At 43.4% G+C, this 13295-nt stretch overlaps 1 protein-coding gene across 1 annotated transcript; it reads left to right on the top strand.

Moving 5' to 3' along the window:
- Positions 1 to 9447: 9447 nt before the first annotated feature.
- znf703 (zinc finger protein 703) lies at positions 9448 to 12953 on the top strand. The gene is made up of 2 exons (XM_004072757.3): positions 9448 to 10092; positions 10638 to 12953. The coding sequence occupies exons 1-2, from the start codon at positions 9832 to 9834 to the stop codon at positions 12138 to 12140; spliced, it is 1764 nt and encodes a 587-aa protein (XP_004072805.1). The 5' UTR covers positions 9448 to 9831; the 3' UTR covers positions 12141 to 12953.
- The last annotated feature ends 342 nt before the right edge of the window (positions 12954 to 13295 follow it).

Genomic DNA, 13295 nt, shown 5'->3' with positions numbered 1-13295 from the left:
ATCAGGGTTTACGAAAAATATGTTTTTTAATTAAAGAAAACAACAAGCTGCTGGAGCAAATGAGACAGATTGAGTTTGATTTAATGATATTGAAAATAATGAAGAACAGATGATTGGAGAAAATAAAACCAAAACAAAAGGATGTGTAAATTGTTGTAAGAAAACAACCCAATTGGGAAAAATATTTCAGATCTACAGGTCTTTTGGGAAAAGATCTTGAATATGTTTGCTATCCAATTGTCTTTGAGGTGGATAGGGTCCTTCCCCATCTTCCTGCTTTGTTCCAGTGCTGCATTTTTTTGTACCCTGGTTGACACCAGGCTGTGATAAGTTTCATCAGGATTTCATCACTTTCAGTGAAACCTGAAAACACAAAAGTGTCTAAGATAGGATATGTCCTTCCTGGTCTGGTCTGGATCGTGTGAACATTTAGGCAGCGTATGTCCACTCTCTCTGTCAAGCTGCAGCTGGTTAAAAAAATGTCATGATGTCCAAAACATTGATTCACAAAAGGCTGCATGTAACCCTGTGACACTTTCTTTTTGCTGCATGACTGCAGCATGAAAAACCTACAAATGCAACAAAATGAAAGTTACAAAAGGTTTTTATTGGGAATCACTCTCAACAGAGATCAATAAAACATGCAGTGTTGCAACACAGAGGAGAAATCCAATGCTTGCTTCTAAGAATATCCTTTAAAGTTTTCCATTTGAGGGGAGTTGGGACTTCCACAGCTCAGAATGCAAACAGGATAGTTTCTGTATCATCATTTAAGGTCTGTGAGCTTAAAGCCCTGTCAGTAACCATGATGTATTTCCTCCATTTGTTCACTGTTTAGGCACCTACTGACACATCTACTTTAGTCCACCTGCTATAAACTTCCTTCTGACAGGTCAAACCTCCAATAATGCTTGGGTTTACCTCCTGTTCCACTCAATTTGCAGATTGTTGTATGAAGTTACATCCTTTTCATGCGAGCGCTCATATAAATCAGATCCAAGAACAGGGTGTTGTGCTTTAATTTCCTCCTGTTGACCATTTTTCTCCTCACTGAGTGGTAGCCGGTCTTTCAGCAGAGGATTCCTCCCTGCTGGCCTGCTGAAATGTCCAACCAAGGCCAGGCCACGGGTTTGGTTTTAAAAGTAACTCATACAAACATTGTACATTTACAGCTGGGAGCCAGAAATTGCCAAAGCCTGAAGGTCCGTGTGTGCACAGTGTTTCTCTGTTTTTCTCACTTCTCTTCAAAAGAGTCAGACTTGCATAACATCCATGTGAATTATTAAAACACTCAAACAAGCCACATGTTTTTGGCAGGAGCTACAAAGCAGGCTTCAGTCTGGCTTGTTTTTAATTAGCAGCTGCTGGCACGCTAACAATCTAACAAGGAGTTGTTGTATACGTGTGGATGCTGCTTCTACTGCTGCAGTTCACTGAAATGATGCATCAACCAAGATGACACATGGAGTCTGGACGCTAAAACATCCCAACTGTCTTGACTTTAAAAACATTTAAAGGTGCTTGGTTTGTTAGACTTAATGCCATGACTGACGTTTGGCTCCATTACAAACAAGGCATCAAAATGTTGAAATTACTGAGATAAATGACACTAATGAATTTTACTTTTTGTTGAGTATTATATTTATATATAGGATGTCACACTATAAAATGTCATCTAAAGTTATTGTAAACATGAAAACTTAAAGAGACAGAAAAAACACTAGCTCCTCCAGTCATAGACACTCAGATTCCAAAGACTTCTTATGAGAAATAAATAGCTATTACTCAGTCATTGTATTTGTCAGAATACCCATTCTTAATCAGTTACCTTTTTTTTAACAAGTTTTTGATAATTCTAATATATTTGCATTATGTTTTTTTCTGTAGTTTAAGTTATTCAACGGCGGTGCCTGTATTGTGATAAAATGGCAACTGAATTGACTTCCTTTCATTGGAACCAGAAGTAAACCATTTTCTATGCGTGACGTCACACTCACTCTTGTCCAGTTCTTTTATACAGTCAACAGTTGTGGCTTTGTCAGCAAAATGTGAGTGCAAAAACAGTATTTTTTCTGGCAGGTGAAATATTGTGCTCATTGTGGTTTAATAAACGGTGCTTTGTGTGAGTACACCCTCACTAACATTATCACAACAAAGGTAGAAATCTGAAGTTATTCTCCTAATGTGATTGCTCCTCAGGCTGGATGATGTTGCAGAGGTCAGCACTAAGGCTCTGGTTCAAATCCCACCTGGAACTGTTCTGTGTGGAGTTTGCATGTTCTCCCTGTTCATGTTTGTTTTATCACTGGGAACTCCGGAACAGTCCAAAAACATGCTTCACAGGTCAAGTGGTGCCCTTTATTTGCCCCTAGGTGTGCATGTGACTGTGGGTGTGAGTATGTGGCTCTCCAAAAGACCGGTGACCCATTCAGGGTGGACCCCACCATCACCCAAAAGGATTCAGTAAGTTGGATGAGATGGATGGATGGATGGATGGATGGATGGATGGATGGATGGATAGATGAATGGATGGATAGATGGATGGATGGATGGATAGATGGATGGATGGATGGATGGATGGATGGATGGATGGATGGATGGATGGATGGATGGATGGATGGATGGATGGATGGATGGATTGATTAAGAAGACTAACTATGCATAATCTATGAGTTCCATCTTCAATTGAGCATGCTTGAAGCATGCAGTGATCAAATTTCCTATTAAATCATGCTCCTTTTTTCTTTACTTCTTTACTTTTCCATGCAACTTTGTAATAACATTTATTGCCCCAAATATTCAAAGATATAATTGTCTGTGTACACTGATCAAAGAATTTCTCTCATTGAGCAGCTAAAATAACTTGGATGTCCACCGACATTTAGTTTAGAATGAATGGTCCTTCCTAAAGCTAAAGTGAAGCCAAAGTGTTTCCGTGCAGAAAAACCAAGTGTGAACCACAAAATGCACAACTCTTGCTCAGCAGAAACCAGCAATATTTTGAGCTCCATTTGTTTGGCTTGCTGGCAGCTGGAGGTACTCAACACTCACTGACTCTGACGTTGAGCTTTGAAATAGCAATCAATGCCTTTATACTGCAGGGAGGGCTCGTAAAAGTGTCTCTGCAAGGAATATATGGCGTCGTATTTTACCCTCCTCTCCCTATTTTTAAACACTGAGTTATGGCTGCAGAAATGTGTACCCATTAAAGGTGATATGATGGATTTTCTGCCTTGTTCAGAGACCCATTCATCACCACAAACTAAAAAGAAAACTGCACTTATTCTGTCACCCCTTCTCCTTCCTCTTCCATTTCCCTCCCCTTCTCACCTCCAGCCTTCCAACACCCTGTTGTTGTACAATGTGTGAGTAATTTACGATACATCAGTGCAGCAGGATCTGCGAGAGCAGACCACTGTCTCTCTTTTCTGGCAGCCAAATGACCTTTTACAAAAGAACAACTGCTGCCAAGTCATCTGTTGTCGCAATAAAGGGACAGAGAGCAAGACTGAGACTTGATAAAGCTCCAGGAAGAGAAGAAAAAAGTGTGTTTCTGAGAGTTGTTGTAGAAACAGTCCCCAGTGCACCTCTGGCTTTGAGTGAACAGCAGAATGCAGGTGCAAAAGAGGTCATACCATTTTTACACATATTTTGCAATTTCTTTTCAGGATATAATCTTTGTTCAAACATGCAGCATTTTTTATCTCAAGGTCACACACTTTGAAACACATCAAGAGTTGAAAACATCTCATTTTTGTGTCACTGACAAATTATACACCTCCATCAGGCGTAATAATTAAAGCATTTTAATCTACAGCTTTAAAGTTCAATTTTAATCCTGCTTTGATCTATTTTAAAAGTGCTCCCAGTGGTCTTTTAATTTTGATAATGCTGTTCTTGGCCAAAACCAAAAAACATTGATTTTCTAGGACATAGTTTCTACAGAGCAGCAGGAGTTCAATTCACCTCAATTCACCCCCGACTTCTGGGGACCATTGGTGCAGAACAACCCCGCTCCCACTTCCCATCACCCATCTGTTCTATATCCTGCTAGCTTATAGCCCCCCACACCACCGACCAAAACGCACCGGTGCAACAAAAATGGCGAGCAATTTTGGAGCTATCCAGCCGTAGACCTTTGAGCCTGATACCTGCTCAGATGAGGAGAACAAAGACATTCATGGTCTACAATTGGTTTACAATTTATATACAATTGGATGCATCAGAATGGAGTGGAGCAAGGACCTTGTGGCTCATGCAGCGTATTTGCTACGAGACAAATAGGATCTTTTTCAAACTGTGTTTTTTGTCTGCTCCTGATTTACAATGCTACTCAGTAATAATCAGAAATACCATTTTAAGCTTAATTTTGTTCATATATGTCCTCCATCATCAGAAAAATGCCACAAGAACATGAAAAACGTGATTTTCATTGGAGTGGGTCTTTTATTAACATTGAAGCATTTATTCGACATAGTTTGTACTTCATACTTATTTAACTGCTGTCCATCACTGTGGTCGCTACAGTTCAAGTCATAAAAGTCTAAAATGACCACTGCTCCACAGCCCAAGAGGTATCCTTAACAGTACATATTTTTACGAGATTGAATGATTCTAGGGTGCTTTTATTCATTTCCAACAATTAGGTTTTTCCACATTGTGTGTTGTATTGAGGAACGGAAGGACCGCTTCCTATTAAGGGAATCTTTTTGTGACCAGGTCAGTGTGTGGCATTTTCTGGTGCCTGCATTGTTCCGTTTCCAACTTCTGCTCCTTTACTTGCACACAACATGGTAAAAGAAAATAAATCACCAGAGGCTATAATAATGATTACCACAAAGAGAGTTTTTGCTAGTTTTGTTTTCTGTAGTCACCAAGAGGTTGTGTGTGCTGCGGTGTGTTCCCAACGTCTGCCAGGACAGGATTAATATCCCCAGCTGAAGCAGTAGCTAAGGTCAGCAAGGGAAATATTTCATAAGTGTCAGCTTGGCCTGTAGCCTCAGCGCAACCCTCGAAATGAGAATGCACGTCTGCATAACAAATAGCTCAGTGCGACTTTCTGCCGTTGATGTTGAGTGTTTCAGAGGAAGGCTGGGGATGATAAATAGCAGCTCTTCACTTTCATGTGTTTAAGCAAGCCTGTGAATCACTGCCAGCGACAAGCATGGTGCTTTGTCGCCACAAGGACCCCGCTGAGAAAAATGTTTTGGCCTCCCCATGCCTTCGTCTGGAATGCCTTTTCTGCAGCTCTCAGACTCCTCAGAAAAGTATACCCCTTATTCGTTTATTGTAGCTCATGTGGTTTTCCAGGAACAGTCTACAGAACCCAACTGTTCCTTTAACTGTTTTTAACTTTTAACTGGTGTCTGTGAACCCGGGACCCAGGTTTGACACACACATACAGAGGTTGTTGCCGTGGGCAGGCCGCTTCTGTGGGCGCATGTTTGATGTGGCAGGTGTGACTGATGTACACACAAACTGATGAGTTTTAGATGAGCGATGCCACCTCTTTTAAATCAAAGGGATTACATAACTTCTCTGTAGAATGTGAAGACATGGCGTTCATTGCCGCCTGCTGTCCCTTCCCTCATCGACTCTTTACTTATGTTTTGAAAAAATGTTGGTGGTGTACACCGTGTCGTGAGTTCCAAATTGGCTTTCTCAAGCCAGGAAACCATCATTTTGTTAAAAAATGTATTTTATCTTCGCTTACTTGTCAAATTAGAAACCATTTCAAAGTTGGAGAAAGAATGTATCTTCCCAGCAGCTATGCCCCTAACAAAGCCTTGATGATAAAGACATGCAGGCAGAGACTCTGACCATAGCTTGAGGAAGCAAAACTGATTTTAACAAGCATGAGAAATGAGCTGGGAAGATTCTCTCCTGCCAGGCCTGTTGTTGTTCCTTTTGCCAGACCTGTCACGGGTCCAGCTTGTGAATACCTTGATTGTGCGGCTGTCAAAACAAGCCCACTCCGTAATCTCACCAACGGGGGAAAAAAGTGTTTTGATGTCATCTTGAATTTCACACAACAATGCTAGACGATCTGATTCGACGAAGACGCTGTCTGGCCTGTTCTCCCCTCATCTCTGTGTGCTCTCGATAACTCCTGTGCACGGGGAACAATACCAGCTTTGTTTTCGGAGCGTGCAGCGAGGACTTGAGGAAGCACGGGTGTGGGCGTCATGCTGCCTACGTGCCCGTCTGGAAAAGCATTTCAGGTGTGGTGCGTATACAACAAAGTGGAACACAGCAATGTGTTGGATTCTGAAATAAAAGTGCCAATCTGGGAACATGCCATGGTGTTTCAGGGGTGGGTGGGTGGGTTGGGGGGGGGGGGGGGGTGCGCCTATTATACAGGCATAATTACAATGCAGACAGATAGACGACAGGTAGGCAGAGTGGATAAGAGGAGCGTTAGCTTGCGAGACGTGATGAGCTGACAAGAAAGACAATCTCCCACCTAAACTGGAGAGATAAGGCTGTCAACCGCAGCTCCAGCTCTGACACGCAGACTCACCAAGCAGGCAGGCAGATAGATGCTACTCTGCTGGAACTTCAAACACTTTTAAGATGCTATCACGTACAGAAAGGCCTGTCTGTTTATGTTGTGTACGCACAGGCTACATTTTCACGTTTGAGTGCACGCACACTCAACTGTGAAAGGATTAGTACGTGTATGTCAAAGATAGAGGGAGAGGCAGCCACAGAAAGACAAATGAGGAAGTGTGAATACATTAAGTACACTGTGTAGATGTTGTTTGTGGACCTTTCAGCTCAAGGAAATCCTTGTTTCAACAATCTGTCCTGCCTGGAATGTTGCCTGTGAGGCTCTTTTTAAGTGTTTGGGTCTAAATGCTATGTCTGCTACACCCCATGAAACTGTCTTAATCCACTTTTTTTCTCTTTGTTTTATTACTTTTGGAGCAAAGGGGTAGAGCAGAGCCCCAGCCTCGGGCCTCTGTTCCCATTCCACACACCCCATAAGTCAGTCACAGATAATTAAATAGGAGTTATTTACACAGGTTTTCCCTCCTCTGCCACTCTGCTGCTTTTATCGTTTCTCTGTTTCTCTTTTTACAGTACTGCACGCAGCCAGAGCTCGTCAGTCTGGCTGTCACCGCTGAAGGCCTGTTGAAATATAATAACTTGAAAAGACAGGGGGGGAGAAAAAAAAGAAACAAGACTCTTATGAGCTCACATCAATGTCAGCCCCTCATTAAACAATCACACAGAGCATCTACAGAGTGCTAATCCTCCTGTGCGCCCCAAAACGCCTCAGCACTTCTAAGACACAGAGCAAAGACAAATGAGCACACGAGGATTTGCTCAAGCCAAGTTTGAAGAATTCGGCTGCCTTATGTCACCATCATATATTTACTTTGCAGTCAAGCTTTTCAACTTGAGGATGAATTAGGGCTGGCCACAGAGCTGTGGTGTCCGTTACAGTCTCTGTAAATCACAGGATCACAGGGGCATGTGGGGTCCTCCTCTGCACCCTCCCGCACCACCCTAGAGGTTTTATTCGCCCGCCGTTTCCAGCCATACCAACAGCTTTGATAAAACCACAGAGAGGTATGGAAATGGCTCCAGAGCCAGAAGGTCCCGGGCATGCTGAGAAACCTCTTAAACTGCAAATCTGTCCCTTTAAAATATCCACAACAGGAAACAGCCATCAGTCATCGACACGCCAAAACAGCTGTTACCAGCCTACATCAAGGGGACACATAAAAGGAGCTGCTCCCTGTTGTTTGAGCCCTCCCTTGTTTCATTCTCTCACCGCTTTTGTCTGGCTTTTCCCAGAGCCCTCCTCTTTGGTTTCCTTTTGGCCACCCCTTCCTTATGCAACCCCACCTACGCTGCAGTGACACTCACCCAAAAAGTCGCTGACTGCATGATAAGCAAAAGTGCAACCCAAAGAATCCCAATAATTAAAAAAGGGGGGAAGGATTCAAATCCCATTTAAAGTCAAGGTTTTACCTTCAAACCTTGCATTGAGAAAGCAGTTGTTTTGCGTCACCTGTTTACGTGTAAGGCTGAACTGTTGACAGACGGTTTTAAGAAAACAGACTGATTCAAAGGAAAACTGTACAGCACTTAAAGCGGCGGCATTTCAGTTCACGTACACTTAAAACCCTGCGAATCATTGAAGCGTGAGCGGCAGAGCGGACGATGAGTGACGACTAAGCCTAATGATGACAGGTCAAACAGTGATGCTGCTGAGTGAAGCTGAAGTGACTTTATAGTCGATCTGCTGCAGATAAACAGTAGCAGTCTATGGTTGTACAACTTGATATGCTTGCAGTTTGCAGAAGAGTCTCAATGCAGAAGTGTGAACGTGACTTTACAATTAAAATCAAGCACATGTTCCCTTGATCTCATTTATACTGTTTAAAGAGATTTATGGGTTTAGTGCAAGACGTATCCTGGACATTGTCACTTGCGGTCTCCAAGATAGTATCTTCCCAGCATCCTTAAAGACAGTCATGGTGAGACCCATCCTGAAAAAAAAGCAATCTGGATCTGTCTGCTTTTTTAAAATTATAGACCAGTTTCGCACTTGCTTTTTTTAAGTAAAATTTTAGAAAAACTTGTTCTTAACTGACTTTTTAAGTGAAAATGCCATCTGAGAAAAAAATCAGTCTGGGTTTAAGGCATATCATAGTACAGAAAAACAGCCTTGGTCAGGGTGGTCAATGACCTCATGGTTTATTCATTTTAATGAGGCAAATTCTGAAACTCACATATTGACCTGTGGTATACCTCAGGGATCCATTTTAGGCCCTACTCTTTTTAACTTGTGTATGCTGCCACTCGGAAATGTCATTAGTGTGTAAATTAGTGTGGAAGTGTAAATGTCATACACTTCCACAGCTATGGTGATGATACTCAGCTCTATGTGTCCATGTCTCCAGATGACGTAGGTCCCATTGATAAACTCCTTCAATGTATTTAGCTATAAGATTGGATGGCAGATAATTTTCTTAAAGTCATCATGAGCAAAACAGAATTATTATCATTGGGCCAGAAGCTGACAGGCAAGAAGCCATTCTCAAATATTAAAATTCAGGTTTTTATTTGGAGAACTTGGCAAAAAATGTCGGAGATTCCTTTGATGCAGTTCTTAACTTTATATGTATGCATACCCTCCCCTTCCCTTAATGTTTTTTGCACGCCTTGTTACAGTTCTCTGTGCTGTTTTCTTCAGCTGCTGTCAGATCTGTAAAGTGAAGTTTTATAGCTACTTAAGCGTTCAGCTTGCATGAAGCTGTTGGAGGTCACTGACACAGATTTCCAGCCACATTACATCCCCTAAGCATCAGGGCAAGTTTGGAAGTAAGCCACGCCCTCTTCCTTGCCCCTCCACTGTCTGTAAAAGCCAACACTTGTGATTGGACGGCGGCTGCTGGCTTTGAAATCCCTCCCATTAGATCTTCAGTATGTGAAGGAAGTGAGGAACTGGAAGGCTGCAGCAGTGAGAGAGCATCAACCGTTCCGGAGGACTGTCGCACCCTTTTCCGCTGCGGGTTTATTCAGAGCGTTTTTCTATTGATGTTTTTTTGGGGGGGAGTTTTTGTGCTTAGAGTTTCATGTACGAGATAAACAAAATTCTAGGATTCATTAGTGGATTTTGTTTCTCGAAGGATGACGTTTTGGTGATTTGATCCTCCAGAGAAAAGCTTGGATCAGACCCGAAGACGCGCATTGCGCACTGGTGTTTTGGATTACTACATTGTCTACTGTTGAAGTTTGTTTGGCATGAAATGTCAAGGTAGAAGAAACTGAACCCTGCGCTCACCTGCTTTCGATCCAGCGCGTGTTCAAAACCAGATGAGAGATCCTCCCGTTGGAGCTGAGCCGCTTTTACGCAGCCATTCCCGGGAGCGCAGCGCCACCGACTCCAGCGGAGATCGACGAGGCGCAAAGAGTCTGCCTGCCTTCACATCTGCGTCCTTCCCATCTCCATCGGACCCCTCACGCCAAGCAAAAAGGCTTCCCATTCGGATAGTAAAGATGTTGACGGCGCACAGCGGCCACTTGCTTCACCCCGAGTATCTCCAGCCCCTCACGTCTGCGCCGGTCAGCATTGAAGTAAGAAATAAGCTCGAGAAACTGATTTATCCTCAATCTGTGTCTACTTTTCCAAAACCTCAATTTAAACATTTTTATATGTTAATGCTTTGAAAGTAACTAGACTCTAGAGAAATAGGCTACTTTTGGGTATTTTTACGCACACAATGACATTTTAAATTTAGGCTATAATATGTAAAAACTTAACCCCAGATTGGCTGTCTATATTTTTTTTCTATACAAAAAGAGAGAGAAAAATCAATAACGTATTCAAGTTAGATTTTTTTGGGAGTCGAATGGGGCGTATTGTATGTTTTCTTTTTTCCCCTGAACTCCACTTTCCCGTTCTTTGTTTGTCATCTTTTATTTATGTCAGTGTGCTTCTCATGGCTTTTATCTGATTTAATAAAAGATTTTTCAGGTAAATAAATATATACTTTTTTTTTCTCTTTGTTGCAAATTTCTAATTTGTTATTCAGATTTTAAGGGTTGTTAACATATATCAAGACAATTAATATCATTTTATCAAATGAAGTTCATCACTTTCCCTTTCATGTTCTCCTCAGCTGGATGCCAAAAAGAGTCCTTTGGCTCTGCTGGCGCAGACCTGCTCTCAAATTGGCAAACCCGATCCACCATCCTCCTCCAAGTTGGCCTCTCTTTCCTCTAGTAGTCTTGGAGAAAAGGAATCGTCCAGCAGATCATCTAAGTCGGGAGAGCAGCACCAAATTCCGGATGACAAATCCAGCTTTAAGCCTTACTCCAAATCATCAGGCGACTCTCGTAAGGATTCCCTGGTAACTAAAGGGGATAAAGCAGCTTTCAGGGTGCCAAGTGGGAGCTCCAATGGAGGCAGTACATCATGCTCATCTTTTCCGTCCCATTCCCGGTCGCCCAGCTCCAGCTCCCCCCCCCTGCACAGTCAGAACCAGTCCCAAAGACAAAGCCATTCCCCTTCCACACACCCCTCAACACATTCTCAGGCCCCAATCATGGACAGCAAATCTGGAAGTCCAGAGCATGCCAGCTCAGACAGTAACAGTAATAACTCTGGCAAAAAAGACTCAGATGCAGCTAAATCAGGGATGGACGGGGCCCAGATAGCCAACTCCAGCCAAGTACGGGCAAGTGCAAACTCCAGCAATGCCAGCTCTTCCAGCAGCCCACGGCCGGAGAGCAAAACAGATCTGCAGGCTTCTACACAGTCAGGGCTGGGATCTGGACACATCGCACCAGTCTCACCTTTCAAACCCGGACATTCTGTCTTCCCTCTGCCCCCGGTTACCATGGGCTACCATGCCTCCATTGTCGGAGCTTACGCTGGCTATCCATCACAGTTCGTTTCCGGCTTGGATCCTACAAAGTCCAGTTTAGGCTTAGGACTTCCAGGAAAACATCCCAGCTCTAGCCCGCTAACTGGAGCTTCACCTCCATCTCTGATGCAGGGTTTATGTCGGGACCCTTATTGCCTAAGTTACCCCGGTGCCCCCCACTTGGGTGGCAGTAACTGCTCCACATGTGTTCATGACCCATCAAGCCTCAAGTCTGGTTTCCCATTGGTTTACCCTTCACACCACCTGCACTCCCTGCACTCCAGCCCATTGTCCTCCAGCACCACCCCCTCTATTTCCCACCCCCTTTACACATATGGTTTTATGGTTCCCAATGAGCCGCTGCCCCATGCCTGTAACTGGGTTTCTGTCACTGGTCCCTGCGACAAGCGCTTTGCCACATCAGAGGAGCTACTGTCCCACCTGCGTTCCCATACAGCCTTGCCTGGAATGGTGGACAGCAAGCTGCTGTCAACTTACCCATCATCAGTATCATCAACGGCCTCATGCCATCTTCATTTACCCCCACCCAACAGCCCAAGTGCCCTGCCAAGTTCATTCTCACTCAGAGGTTCTCCTGGCTTGGGCCTGGCACGCTACCATCCCTACAGCAAGTCCCACTTACCTGGAGCTCCTGGTCTCCCCATGCCATCCCTCTCCTCCTCCTCCCCTTATTACTCTCCGTATGCCATCTACAGTCAGAGACTGGGCTCAGCCTCAGCCTTGGGATACCAATGATATTTGAGATGCTGCTAACACCCACAGACTGCAGGCATCAGTTTGGACTGTAGAGCAGCCCTGAAGATGGACTCCTGAGACTGAGGTCATCTTCAGTGCAGGGCGTCACGCCTGCTGGCCTGCCTGCCAGGAATACCACCTGTTTGCCTCAGGATTGTGACTGGTGCTCCAAAGGCAAAGCCTGTGATGGATGGTAGCAGAGGACCATCAGACTTCAACAGCAAGAGACAAGAGTTTGAATTTTATAGAGTTGAGGGATTATCAAAACAGTCTTCATTTTTTTAAAATCTGTTTTTAGTTTCCGTCCCCCCCAAAAAAAGTGTATTTATTTTTTCACTCAAGCGCTTGTTTTTGGAATGGGGGGTTTGAGTTGAAATGTTTGCTATCCACATAAATGTTTTCTGAAGTATTCAGACTGGGGAAGATGATTTTAGTATATTACCATTATGCCTATCATACACTCTATAAATAAAAATGTTGCACCACGATGTGGATGGATTGTGAGGATTTATTCTGGGGACTTCTTTTGATCTTCTTCCCTCTCGGCTGTTTTGTTTCTCCTCCTCGACTCAGATTCTGGAGGATTGCATGTCCTTGAGAATTATCTTGAACATTGCAAATATTTTTATTTGTAAATATGCAAAGATGTAATATTTTTTCAAGCCTGCAAGGGGTTAGCAATTTGATTTATGCAAAAGGTTCAGAGATAAGAAAAAAAACTGACATTAATAAAACAAAATGATGGCTGTGCTGTCCGACCAACAAAAAAACCCATCTTATTTTGTTAAATAAATGATACATGACTGCATTGTACCTTGTTTTTTCCTCTTTGAGCTCTATATTTAAGTAGCTTGTTTGTCCTCTGCAGATGCAGTAAATCGTTCCTGAGAGCAGCGCTGCACTTATCAAAGGCTATCTATCATTACGGCTCTTACAGACCCTCTATATGCAGCTCTGCCTAATATTTCATGGCTCATTTCAGTTGACAGGGCTGTCCCACAGAGGGCAGCCTGGGTCACATTAGCCCTGTTAGCTAGTCTCTGAGGACATTTATGCCTCCTCCTCTTCCTCCTCTCCTTCCCTCACCCACTCACTGGTTTTGTTGTTGAGAGTGCAGCTTTTCTCTGATGATGCCGGTTTGTGAGGTGAAAAATG

This window comes from Oryzias latipes, chromosome 9 (genome assembly GCF_002234675.1).
Source record: "Oryzias latipes chromosome 9, ASM223467v1".
NCBI classification, from domain to species: Eukaryota; Metazoa; Chordata; class Actinopteri; order Beloniformes; family Adrianichthyidae; genus Oryzias; species Oryzias latipes.
Note: the sequence above shows the minus strand (reverse complement) of the source record. Positions and strands in the feature narration are given on the sequence as shown.

Bases quoted from the DNA above. Each gene is read 5' to 3' on its own strand.
- znf703 (XM_004072757.3), top strand. From the start codon at position 9,832: ATGAGAGATCCTCCCGTTGGAGCTGAGCCGCTTTTACGCAGCCATTCC. The intron at 10,093-10,637 runs GTAAGAAATAAG...TGTTCTCCTCAG, and splicing joins CTGCGCCGGTCAGCATTGAA to CTGGATGCCAAAAAGAGTCC.